The sequence below is a fragment of the Lissotriton vulgaris genome, chromosome 5 (genome assembly GCF_964263255.1).
Source record: "Lissotriton vulgaris chromosome 5, aLisVul1.2, whole genome shotgun sequence".
In the NCBI taxonomy this organism is placed as follows: domain Eukaryota; kingdom Metazoa; phylum Chordata; class Amphibia; order Caudata; family Salamandridae; genus Lissotriton; species Lissotriton vulgaris.
The window spans coordinates 303853142-303867312 of NC_141693.1; the positions used below are offsets into that span (position 1 = coordinate 303853142).

The 14171-nt window shown below is 46.9% G+C and overlaps 1 protein-coding gene and 1 pseudogene across 2 annotated transcripts in view; both read right to left on the bottom strand.

Moving 5' to 3' along the window:
* Positions 1-14171, bottom strand: part of GNB1 (G protein subunit beta 1) — a 351738-nt gene that overhangs the window by 111089 nt on the left and 226478 nt on the right. For both annotated transcript variants that reach the window (XM_086921527.1, XM_086921528.1), the window contains exon 5: positions 8151-8214. In XM_086921527.1, the coding sequence (XP_086777653.1) occupies positions 8151-8214 (64 nt within the window). The remainder of the gene's footprint in view (positions 1-8150; positions 8215-14171) is intronic.
* On the bottom strand, positions 5250-5814 carry LOC147710782 (TSC22 domain family protein 2-like; annotated as a pseudogene).

Consider the following 14171-nt stretch of genomic DNA (forward strand, 5'->3'; position numbering starts at 1 on the left):
CCAATGACACCCTCTCAAAATGTATTCTGTACATTAGTCTGAATGGTACCGGTTCGATTTAACTTGCTTGGGGTAGGCCATATATAGACTGGCTTAGAATTAGAAGCAAACAGGACCATTCCCTTTGTAACGTTTTATATGAATGTTCTTTTAATTTGTAACTATTGTGGCTCGGCTGGGTTATACAATAGCTCATGATTTTAATTGTATGTTTTATAAATTTTATTTGCAAACACAGCCCTGAAGAAGTCCCGTCTTGGGACGAAACGCGACGGCTGTTAGTTTTCTTCTGTTGAAAAATAAAGAATCAAACAAGACTTCTGGTCTTCACTATTTGTGCTTTGACATTAACACTGTTACTGTTTGCAGAATTTTAATGCACCTGTGCTTTTTTTCGTTACATGTTAAAGTTCTGTTTAGGACGGTCATTGTGATGGTGGGTGTCTTATCGGTGTGCACATAATCCCCTTTTTAAGTATCAAGAAAAGGGTAAATTTACCATTGAGGTTATTTCGGATCAGGTGCATCCTCATGAAGGTTCCGCCATCTGCCATGCTTTAGCATAACATAATATACTAGGGCTGCAAAATCGAAACACCAAGCCAACCAGCCGGCTCACTCCCAATAGACCAACTGGACAATAAAACGAATGCAAGGCAAAGACACGCACAAAGAGGGAAAGGCTGAAACCAAAAACCGGGCTCAAATCAGGAAGGCTTCCAGCGCCTCTTCAGGTCATCAGCTCAAAACGAGCAATCAAGAAAGCCCGACCACATCGGAAGGGAGTCAAACATAACATGTCAAAATGGGACGAAATCAAATCTACACTAGAGAAACGCAAGGTGTAAACACAACTCATCCTTTTTATGAAGGCTGTAAAAAGAGGATACAAAACTCATCCAAATGGCAACATTACCAACCTTCAAAGCAACGAAGAGGAGGAGTCAGTGGGAGCTGCTCCCTGTGGAATGGACAGCTCACTGATTGGAACAAATCCAACGCACTCGCAAACCAGCAATCTATTAACACTCACTGATTACCATGCTGATAAGGGCGCTCAGGCAACCATGGCAAGTCTGAAAAATTACAATGACCAACACTCAGACTCCAGGGAGCCAAATGGCACAATGACCAGCAAAATCAATCCTAAAAGCATAAGTAATACACAAATTGACTCCACCGCACAACCAAGCTCTCAAGGGAGGCCGGTAGTTCAGGTACTGCCAAAGCATAATCGGAATAGCTTGGTAGCTTGGAAGTTCTCCAGCAGGGAAACATAGGACAGCCGCCTAGAACTGTACACAATCCAAAAACTTAAAATACCGAAGGATGCACAGCAGTCCCCAGTTACCTACTTCACCAGGAGCATTAAGTAATGAGACCATCATCAGCCCCCCAAAAATAGCACAAAACCTTCCTGCCCGAGATCGCCGGCTGGGAAATAAACACCCTCTGGTTCACACCCGAATATAGTTCAAAAGGTACATATGACATCTTGAATCGAGGGAACATACTGCGCCTTTTGTCTCATATACAAACAGGTGAGGACGTCTGATTTGGTCTCAATAGAATTCATTAGATGCAAGGACTCCTTGGAAGGAGGAGATATAAAGACAACATGGGGATCGTCATCAACTGAACAAAAAATACTTTTAGAAAGCTGCACCTTAGAAGCTGGGGGATAATCATCAATCCGTACACAGTCCGGCTAACCGGACCTGCTCATCTCAGAATATCCAAATCTTGCACAAGCACATCTAAAAAGAACTGCAACATCAGTGCTCAGAGGAGCAGTGGGGCACTTTAAAAATAACAGATTTCAAGAAAATTGCAGTAGTAGTCAGCATCCTATAACACCACATACCTGGCAAAGGGATCTGGGATGGATTTCAAGGACAATAATCAATCAAAAAAACAGACAATACACCAGTCAACCGTGAACAACCAGCTCAAACTAAGTCCTATGAATATGCACATGAAATGTAAAAGTCTAGCCAATAAAATCACAGACCCAGGTTTTGTCACCCATCTAAGGTCATTTAACATCTTGGCACTACAAGAAACCTGGCTGATAGAGCCTCCGCACCTTCAGGGAAATTTGTGTTTTTTTCTCCCCAGCCCTCAGGGGGGCAAAATACGGTCACCTTCAGGGTGGACTTGCAACTTATATCTCCAACACAAGTATATCTACAGCCAGTGCAATTGGCTCAGCCTCTTCAGCAACTATGGTAATAAACCTAACTCAGTCCGCAACACCAGAAAAAAAGGGGTACCAAAATCATGATAATTAATGCTTATGTCTACCAAAATTGAAAACTAAGGCAGCAAAGGAGTTATGCGACTTTCTGGAGGCATGCCTAAGCGAAGGGGCAACAGACATTCTCACCGGGGATTTAAACCTCAACCTAATGGGTGCCTCAATAGACTACTAAGTGTCCCTTCAAAATTCAATCTGGAACATTCCACGGCAAGGGAAATGCCCACCGGACCAATCAACCAAAACCGGAAAGTGGCTACTTTAGGACCTTGAACACTTCAACCTCACAGCAATCAACAGCAGATCTGCCGGTGACGACACTCCTGCAATCACGCACTGCTGGTCAACAGTAAACACAATACTAGACTACACTTTCATCTCTCTAACTCATCAAATCTCTTCATTTCAGCTGGGTGACAAAGCGGACAGCGACCTCAAGAAATCCTGCTTAGAACATGCCTAGATTTGATCGGTCTTTGACCTTTCAAGGATAAGAGCTTACAAATTCACTTTAGAAGAATCAAGCTCGCAGAAGCAGTGGACGGTAGCATGCTAGAAAACGCAATATTTAATTTTGAGTCACAGGTTGGATCAAGTGGAAATGGGAGAAATTTTCTACAATAGCAGCTTATGCCACTTCGATTCAGACCAATGAATCCACAGATGCACAGCAGTATGAAGCACATCAAAAACTGACCAAAAGAAAATTGAGCTAATTAAAAACTCAATTTATCACAAGTTGACACCTCCGATATAACCCAACTGACAAAACGCAACTAGCACTGCTACGAAAGCAAAAGGTGCTACTGAGGAGACAAAAATGGGAAGCTAACAGATCTGCAGAGGAGGAGCTCGGGTTGAAAATACATGCCAACACCAAACAGTGACAGCGCAAGATTCATGGGAACATTAAACCACTTTATTCATCCTTCACATGAGGGAATCTCTTCCAATATCTCAGCAGAAGTTTGGGTAAATTACCTTAGCCACAGATTAGGTGTCTTGATGGAATTAAATCCTATGTAACCAACAAAATTTATTCCGGATGTGTGTGAGAACTGATCCTCCCCGGGAGACACGTAATTCATCAGACCTTGAAACTCCAGAGGGACACTAGCCAATGGATATACAGTTAAACAGCAAAATCAGAACTATCAAGCTGCAAATAGGGAAAGGAAGGAGACAGGTGGGCCCCAACACCCAACGGATTTCCAATGGTTCTTTACAAACAAGATGCAAACCTCTGGGCCGAGGCGCTCAAACCTTTTCACTGAAGAAGGCTACTGAACATATTCCCACGCTACTGGAAAAGATCAATAATCTCCCCAATTTTCAAGTCAGGTGGCAAGTCCTCACCAAAAAAGTACAGGCTAGTGGCAATCCAGACAACGAGGCAAAATTCTCAGCAGAAACACCACTAGAAGAGCTCCAGGCCTGGGCCAAAGAGAAATTAGTTCTACCACTTAACCAGACTGACTTTGCAAAATCCATTGGAACAACAATCATCCTAGGCATGGCAATGCTAATCGACAAGGCGGAATCAACAAAAATGCCTTTACACCTATGCTTAATAGACTATAAGACCACCTCTGATCACGTTAAACGCAACAGCTTGTAGACCAAACTGAGGAGCTGGGGCATTATAAAGCCCCTGGTGAACCTGATAATCTGCACAAAAACAAGACTGCATGCATTGGACTCCTTTAAAAAAAAAAAAAATTGGCACAATTTATAATTGAGTGAAATTATACATGAAGTGGAAAATCTGTGTCTGAAATTTACCAAGATATTGAATCTTTCGAAACGCGTACAACTCAAAACATCTATAAGCCACATCTGTTCTTTTACAAGCATTTGCAATGCAATAGGTCTTGCATTTGCAAGAGTTGAAGCTATTGGCATTGTAAATGACAATGCCTTTTAGTAATTTGTGTTGAAAACCTGCAAGCGGTGCATAAATTCGCACTTTGTACGTATAGTCCTAGCTTTCGAGAAGCAAGGCTGGCAGTAAAAGGCTGCCAGCCTTGATTCTCATAAGCAAGGACTTTAAGTACAAAGTGCTTGTTTATGCACAGCTTACAGGTTTTCAAACAAATAAAAGGCATTGTCTTTTACATAAGGGGAATGTGTAACTACTCACTAAAGGCTTTAAGGACACGTCACTTACAATTTGCATGAGAGACTGTAAATGGTTTCCTGGTGTGAAAACGTCTGTTAAAAACTACGACTGAATTCAACCCAAAGCACCAGATGTGCTCCTTAAAGCAGCTAACCAGCGAGTTGTGGGATACATTTGAAAAAAGTCGCCACCTAGTGTATCTTGCTCGAAGTCCCTTTTGTAGTGACATCTGCAAGCAAGATTAATCCGCCTATGTTTTAACGTTGCGCCTTTGTAGACAATTGTTGGTAACATTTTATTAACCAGAATAAAAAAAAATAACTAGAAGAGAATTTAGAGTTTTAAGCAGGGGTTGGAAAGCCTGTGAAAGTAATTATACTTCCACTAAACACACATTTAGTCCCATGTGTTGATACCCGGGAAGCTAGATGGCAGCATCACCACATGCAGTGGTTTGGGGACTCAGTTATCGAAGCATATACCACTGGTGCATTCCAGAATCAGTAGGTACAACAGCATATAACAAAGGTTTCAAACAAATTATGGTTTGTAGATCCAACCCACTCTTTAATAGGCACAAACTGGTTCAAAGCATGTTTCGATTTAGGGAGTGTAATTTATTCTAAAGTTGAGGCTTTGTGGTGTAACCTCCAGCAACAGCCCACTGTGGGCACTGCTTGGAGGCAGGTATCGCCTATATCTTGAGAAGAATAACTCATGAACCATTAGAAAGGATACTGGCACTATATGGAAATTGTAAGGTGAACGGACTTCTCCGAAAGGTTCATGCAAAACATTTTAAAATACCAAAACAATTCCATAATTTTAAACTTACCATTTTCCCAAACCACCCCTTAGTTTACCCCATAGAGACTAAAAGTGCCCATACCTGTCATCACCATCAACTGGAATGGATATACCAAATACAGAACGTGCAAGGGTGTTCATTGGAGTAGTTACTGGGAGATGAAGAGGGTTTGCAAGTGAGTAACATGGGAGACTTCGGGAAAGGTTTATGTTCTGCAATGAAAGTGGCGGCTTAGGTAGAGGCTCAGACTTTCTTCTGTCTGTGAGCGCAAAAGATGGATTCTGAAAGGGACCAAGTTTGAGTGTTGAAGGTTTGAATGTATATGGTTCCCTGGAAGCCTTAGGCGGTGGATGAGGCTGGCACTGCGAGTTCCAGTCGTTTGACCGCTCTGCTGCGACTGGACTACAGTAACTGAGGCACTTGGCATAGTGACAGGAGTGGCGCAACAGGCACACTTCGTAGCAGAGGCGCCACCGGGCACGTTATGAACTGTTCCAGTCACTGTGTGTTGGCCACTTGACCCAGCTGCTGCTGAGTCACGGGTTTATGTTGTACAAGTCCTGCAGGTGGCACCCTGGGCTGCAGCACACCCCCTGCCTGCGGAATGACAGCAGTGTGACTGAACACCATGGCCGGTCATGGGTCCCTGGACAGTGGAGTCACTGACCTGTGCACACTCAGGTGAGTGATTCACATGGCCCATGGGAAGACTGGAGGCCGCAGAGCTGGGGACATTAGAGAGTGCCTGCTGGGCAGGCCCCTGATGGGGGTGGATGGTCCTGCACATACGTCTTGAGGGTGAGAAGGGAGACCATGTCCTTATGTGATCGTCCGCTGAGAGTAAACAAAGTGCAAGGGTTGGCTCACTTGAGTCCCGTTGTGTCCGGTCACCAGTGTGTGCTGACCAACAACAAAGTGCTGCTGGGCGGCCTGGCCCGTAGCGTGTGGCCCAGAGCGGTCAGCCGGTTGATCGAAGGAGGGCAGTCCGTGGGAGACTCCCAATCCACGGTCCATGTCTGTAGCAGTGTCGGCGGCAGGCCCATGCCGGATGCTCTCGCTCTCCCGCTCGTAGGACTCCACACAGGTCCAGTGGCAGCGCCGGTAGGGCTCAGCACCGTGGTCCAACTTTATGACCCTGAAGCGGGAGCTGGTCGGTGCGGCGGGCAGGGGCTGCGGCTGGATGGTGGTGCTTGGACTGCCCACATTGTTTAGAGTCTCCGAGGAACTGCGTCTTGCAGCCTGGGCTCCTAGTCTTAGTCTGCGCTGCCTTCCACGGCTCAGGACACGAAGACCTTAGAGGAGACGTCCCTGGTGCGGGAATCATCAGGGTCAACGTCCAGACTCTGTGTCCTCTGTGATGCTGACAGTCGCCTCAGCCTTGGTAACGCTGGTGATATGGAAGCAGCTCTTCTTGGCCAGCATCTAAGACATGGCGAGGCTCTGGTGGGTGCTGGTGCTGCTGTCACTGCTGGTCACGAGCGGAAGGGGCAGCAGCGGGCCCCTCGTCCATCCCCCTGGACACCAATCACACGAGCACGCCGAGGCCCTGCTACAGATTGAGGGCTGCGCTCGCCCACCGCAGGGACCCGCTGCTGTCGCAGATACCGAAGCAGTGTCCCTCTGACGCTACCAGCAACGACTCATGTCCCTGGAGAAGGGGGAGGGAGGGTGCACTGACACAACACCACCAAGGATTCCTGGCAGGATCAGGCCTCCTAGGGGGTTCAAGGTCCGGTCCGCTGCGCTGAGGCTGACTGAGGGGAACTCAAAGTCAAATTGCTCGCTCTGCTTTCCGCCTGGTAAGAAGGCTAAAGACGGTGACGCTAAACACTGTGGGAGTGCCTCCCCCAAGCGCGGTAGATGCGGGAGCTGCTGGTGCACGCGCGGGTGCGAGCAGCAGCATATGTTTTCAATTATTGCAACTGTGTCTTGGCACGATAATTGGAAACATATGCTGATGCTGCACGCAACAGACACCAATAGGCCATGGGCGGATCAATGCGCCCGCCTTTGGCCAATTGCGTGCTGTCTTTGTAAAAAAAAAAAAAAAAAAAAAAAAAAAAAGACACACGCAAAGCTCAATAGCGGGGCTCAAAAGGAAAAGCACACGCACGAGCGTGTGCGATTCCTAGGGTCGTTTTCAAACACCCTACAAAAAGTCTCCCACTGTGCGAGCAACGCTACGCACGACCCTGCTAGGCGAGAGACCTAAAAAGCCCCCCACAGAACACAAACTCATTTTCTGGGTAGTTTTTTTTACGATGAACCAAATATGAATTCTAGAAATAAAAACTGTCTAAAGCCTGCTGGGTTTGAATGCTTACTTCATACAATTTAAAAAAAAGCAGCCTACTGCTATCCCTTACCATGAAGGTAAACAGTAAACATTGATTAAAAGTTTACTTTAAAAAGCCGGTTTAGAAATGGTGTGCCTCCAGTCGTAAACGTCTATTTTTTTACTGCAACAGTCATAATGGAAAGATCTCCTCAGACGGATTTATTTTTTCACCAATTCAAACCATAATTTAATGTAACCTTGTTCTGGGGCTAATCCTTCAACACATGGTTATGGTCGCAGGAGAGGTCATTTTAGGGAGACAAAGCTGTGTACGTTCTCACCAAATCTTCACTTTTGAACTTAATGTCACTAGGTTACTATGTTATAGAAACAATTCGTACCTTTAGGAAGTGGATGGGTTTTATAAAACTATTTTAGGAGTGCAGACCAGCTATACATTGCTGAACTACTCCTTCAAAGCACGCAATTTACGAATACATTTGGCACAATTGAGAAAGCTTACAAAAATTTAGAAACTTGCCATTTTAACAGCACCATATGATCCTAAATCGTTATTGGAAATAAGCAAGATGCAATGCACGACAGGTAAACTAAACTGTACAAATGTTCTATCCTAGGCTCTTTGTTGCCAAGAGGGAGACAATTAAGCAGCAAGCTGCTTTCTCACCTTGTTTGTGGTATAGCTGTCCCAAATGATAAGTTTACCATCCTGGGAGGCACTAACTAGCAGTCTGCAGGGAAATAGGGAGAGAAAAACATTAGATGAAGGCAGCAGCAAAAACCAAGAAAAAATGCATAAATACATTTTGTTGCTATTGATACACAAATCCAGACCATTTCAGACAGAACATACTGGGAAATCAAAAACAATAGCCTAATTGCCAAAATACACAAGAACTATAAGAGTCTAGTTTTCAAACAGCGATACAAACTAAATGCTAAAATGATTATCCACCAATGTTATATGCCTAAGGAGAAAGTACTTTTTTAAAAATACTGTTTAACAGTTGTTTTTTTAGATGGCTAATTGGCTTGTAGAAATAGATCTTGCAAGACTACAGATCAAGCACAATAAAATTCAGCAAGTCGATTTTTCCAAATAATTTGCAGCCTGCTCATACAGGGCCCCTAAACTATGAATCGAGATCTAAGAAACATGTATTCACTTGTCGAAAATGGAATACATTATTCATGTTGTACATAATACAATATCGCACAGCATATCATGACTGCTGTGCAACAGCAATGGTTTACATTTGTTTACTTGTATTATTACATTCTGTATTCATAAGATGAAAATCAAAAAAGAAAATTACTTGCATATAAAATGACTGCCTCACTGGTTAAATTTACTTTAATTTAAGGTGTTCTAGAATGCCCCGTTACAAACGACTAAGACGTCCAAATACTAGAATGTTACACTTTGAAGTGCTTCATCAATTAAATCACAATGGAATGGCAAAAATATGCAATTTAGTGACAAAACTTTTCAAATAAAGACCCAAATAAAAAAAGGTAAGTCTTCCAAGGATTCTCAGTCTTCAGGATGAGAAACTACCTGGCAGAGAATGTACACGTATCTGGCTTATGTTGTTCATTATGGTTACTTCTGTATTAACTTGCAAAAGACCAATTAAGTTTAGTAAGTCTCATTTCTAAAGGTAGCAAGTGCATTTTCAGTGAAGATTTCATAGTGTAACTGCAATTACACCGTAGATTATATTGACAGTCAAAGCGCTCTTAAACTTACATCCTTTACACAGAAGGCAACTGATGGCAAATTAACTTGATAACCTCAAAAACACTTTACTTCTCTAAAATACACACACAACCTGTTTAGGGCCATCTTAATATCCATTCAGCACATTAAAGGATCAAGAAAACATGGCTTATTTTGACCAAGACTAGCACCACATAATAGCACATTTCCAGACTGTTTAAGAAACCTATTTCTATGCCACAATATGCTATATGACTACTATTAGTAAAGAATAACAATGACTAAAATAGTGTGATGGGGGGGGGGGACGACGAGCTGATCACACAGTGAGCTCAGAAAATGTAATCCAAATTAAAGATTTAGGTTTGGGAAATGTGAATTGAGTACCATGTAGCCGAACTGGAAAAAACACCTCGAGTTCACCAAGAGTGTGGTACAATGGACAAGCCCATGTGCATTCAATAGAAGTGAAGTGCGCATCCACTTGGATTTTACTCAGCGAATTGCATTACAACACCCAGAGGGCCCTGTGTGGCCACGCCCAGTGAGGGGCAGGTATTTGGCATTTAATTCTGAATATGCAGCAACTTCATTTCATTACATTAAAGCCACTGAAGAAGAGAGCTTGCTGACTCTCGAAACGCGTGGTTCGACATTGTTTTTTTCTGGATCTCTTAGAGTTCCTGGGGTCTACAGTCATCTGCAAACATTGAGAGAAGTCTAAAATGGCCAGAGGTACCACATTCCAGATCCGTGTGGATGGATGAAAGAATAAACTGACGTCAGCGCATCAGGGGAGGGCTTATATGGACTCTAATGACGTCACATCTGGTGTACAACATAGTTATGGAGCCGCTCTGCCCTCTACTGACATGCAGAGGTACTGCTGTAGAAAAATTTACAGATCCAGTCTGGTGTCTAGGGATAAATTTAAGGTAAGGAATCTGCGGCTAGACGTCTATCAGATACGTTTTGGTCCTGCTCTATGCTTTCCTGATTCTGGAACACTTTTCACAGCAGGTTCTGAAGTAACAGGTAGAAAACACTCAGTCACTGGAGACAAATGATTTAGGGCTATACAAAAGGACTAAAACTTTAAATTAGAGGACAGATTTGCGGACTTGCCAGCAGATTACAATTAAATGGAAATTTGTGCAATGCCCCCAGCTACGTGAAATGTATCACAAACTGTTAAAGTGGGATGAAGCATAGAGCGAGGTATTGCAAGATGCAAGACTTTTCAGTGGAAGTCAAGTGATAATTACACTATGGGACACCATGATTAAACTGAAAGCAAAGAGGACACCACACCAGCCTAGATGCATTCTTCGGAATGGAATCATGGTGGATACTACTCACATCCTCCAATTATAGAGCACAGTGCTCCTAATAGGTGGTTCCTTAGATGCTACTAAAGACAGGAAGTTAGTACACTTGTTTAATATATAGCAAATTTTGCTTTCAGATTTAGCACACTAGGAACTCTGGTTGAATCATCGCAATTGTGCTGCTCACCACTCCCACATAGTCCATCTCTATGTTGCTATGATACGAACTAGCTACCCCACCAGCCATGAGGCATTACCCGAGTGAACCTTGATCATGTTTTCCTTTAATTCAATCTGTGTTGATTTGGTTTAGACCTATTGTTGCAGTTATCTATCATTTGGACTTTACTTTAAAATGGCCTGGTCACTATTTCATTATCTGCAATTACTTGATTTAACAGCAATGGTAACCAGACTAGTACCCTGGTGCGGATGCCTTGTACAATTAAGAAAGGTTGTGTCAATGTAACTGCAGTAAAACCTTATTCTATAAGGTTGACTGGACGAGATGGAAATCCTAATTTGTATGTAGAAATAACATTTTAAAAATGTTTTAAAGTAGTTGCAAGACTGACTACTAATAAACCTTCACTGACACTCATGAGGAAAAACGCCAAGAAAAATCTAATTCCTTTGAGTGTTTGATGTCGTATCAGCTTCTTTTGGTGTTTAAGGTCCACAATATTACTCAGTCTATGAACCCATTTATTGCTTCCTTTGGTGACCAGGGTTTCCAAACTGAAGTGGCTGACAAAGTCCTTTAGATACTGTGGAGGTCATGCTCAAAAACTTCTCTCATTGCTGAGTTTCCTTAGTACTTCCCCAACCAAGAGGTGGAAAAAAACTTGAAGATGGCGACCAAGTGATGGGAGATAGTGAGTTTACACTTTACGTTTAGGGAGGTTCTGTCAACTACATATGTGAAACATCCACCCCAAAAAAAACAACTTTGAACAGAGTTTTTCGACCCACCCTCTAAATGAAGGAAGAATGGCTAGCATGTAGATCAGCAGTATTCATAGTACGGACTGCGGGCCGCTAGGGGCCCGGCAGGCGTTCATTGGCGGCCTTTGCCTTGCCATTTTTACATTGCCAGTGTGGCCGATAGTAAGCACAGAAGATGACAGCAGGAGCATCCGTAGTGAATAGTATTCACTATGTATGCTCCCGCAGACATCTTCTGTGATTACTGCCAGGCTCTGCGACCTCACACATGGCAGTCTGAAAGCTTCCAAAAAGACCCTTTAAAAGTTAGCTGTAAGCGCTTTCACAGCTGACTTTTAAAGGGCATTTTAGGAAGCTTCCCGTTTCGTGTTGCCAATGAGTCCTCTTCTACCTGCTCTTCTCCCGCAGCCTTTACGACGCGCGCACACACAGACAGACGCGCGCACACACACACACACACACAGACACACAGACGCGCGCACACACACACACACACAGACAGGCGCGCGCACACACACAGACAGGCGCACACACACACACACAGACAGGCGCGCGCGCACACACACAGACAGACGCGCACACACACACAGACAGACAGACGCGCACACACACACACACACAGACAGACGCGCGCGCGCACACACACACAGACAGACGCGCGCGCACACACACACACAGACAGACAGACGCGCGCGCACACACAGAGACAGACAGGCGCGCGCACACAGACAGACAGACAGACAGACAGGCGCAGGCGCGCGCACACACACACACACACACACACACACAGGCAGGCGCGCACAGACAGGCGCGCAGGCGCGCACAGACAGGCGCGCAGGCGCGCACAGACAGGCGCGCACATGCGCACAGACAGGCGCGCACATGCGCACAGACAGGCTGGCGCGCGCACAGACAGGCGCGCGCACGCACAGACAGGCGCGCGCACGCACAGACAGGCGCGCGCACGCACAGACAGGCGCGCGCACGCACAGACAGGCGCGCGCGCGCACAGACAGGCGCGCGCGCGCACAGACAGGCGCGCGCGCGCACAGACAGGCGCGCGCGCGCACAGACAGGCGCGCGCGCGCACAGACAGGCGCGCGCGCGCACAGACAGGCGCGCGCGCGCACAGACAGGCGCGCGCGCACAGACAGGCGCGCGCGCGCACAGACAGGCGCGCGCGCGCACAGACAGGCGCGCGCACGCACAGACAGGCGCGCGCACGCACAGACAGGCGCGCGCACGCACAGACAGGCGCGCGCACGCACAGACAGGCGCGCGCACGCACAGGCAGGCGCGCACACGCACAGGCAGGCGCGCACAGGCACAGGCAGGCGCGCACAGGCACAGGCAGGCGCGCACAGGCACAGGCAGGCGCGCACACGCACAGGCAGGCGCGCACACGCACGCACACGCACAGGCAGGCGCGCTCACGCACAGGCAGGCGCGATCACGCACAGGCAGGCGCTCATGCACAGGCAGGCGCGCTCACGCACAGACAGGCGCGCACAGACAGGCACGCACACGCACAGACAGGCACGCACACGCACAGACAGGCGTGCGCGCGCACAGACGGGCGCGCGCACAGACAGGCGCCCGCGCACAGACAGGCGCGCGCGCGCACAGACAGGCGCGCGCGCACAGACAGGCGCGCGCGCACAGACAGGCGCGCGCGCACAGACAGGCGCGCGCAGACACACGTGGCGTGGAATCCCTAGGATGAGTCTGGCGGCTGCGTTTTGGATGGTTTGGCGTTTGCGCAGTAGGGATTTGTTGATTCTGGCGTAGAGGGCGTGCCCGTAGTCGAGCCTGTTTGTGATGAGTGCGTGGGTGGCGGTCTTTCCGCAGTCTTGGGGGATCCACTTGAAAGTCTTGCGTAGGATCCGGAGGCAGTTTAAACTGGTGGAAGAGATGGCGTTGATTTGGCGGTTCATGAAGAGGGAGGAGTCGAGGATTATGCCAAGGTTCCAAGCGTGGTCTGTAGGGGTTGTGGGGGTCAGAGGGCAGAAGGCCACCAGGAGTCGTTCCATGCAGAGAGGCGTGGTCCGAAGATGAGAGCCTCGGTTTTGTCAGAGTTTAGTTTGAGGCAGCTGTCTTTCATCCATGTAGCCACGTTTTTCATTCCTACCTTGAATCTGAGTCTAGTGTCCTCTGGGTTGCTAGTGAGGGAAGAGGATGAGCTGGGTGTCGTCAGCGTAGGACACTATGTGGAGTCTGTGCTGCCTGACTATGGTGGCGATGGGGGCCATGTGAATATTTAATAGAGTAGGGCTCAGAAGTATGATGGTGGGTTTGGAGAGGAAGGGGGGGGGGGGGGGAGCATGACCCTCTGTGTTCTCGGAGAGGAAGGATCGGATCCAGTTGAGGGCATCTCCCTGAATTCCTGCGTCGTGGAGCCTGGTGGTTAGTGTGCGGTGAGAGATGGGGTCAAAGGCTGTGGAGAGGTCCAGGAGGATGAGGGCTGCAGAGTGGCCCTGGTCGAGTAGCATCCGGAAGTAGTCTGTGGCGGCGACTAGGGCTGTCCCGGTACTGTGGTTGCTGCGGCATCCCGATTGGGAGGGGTCCAGGATGCAGTTATCTTCGATGAAGGTTGTCAGCTGGGCGTTCACAAGCCTTTGTGACCTTGGCAGCGAAGGGGAGGAGGGAGATGGGTTGGTAGTTCTTGAGGTCGGTAGGGTCGGCCGAAGGTTTTTTG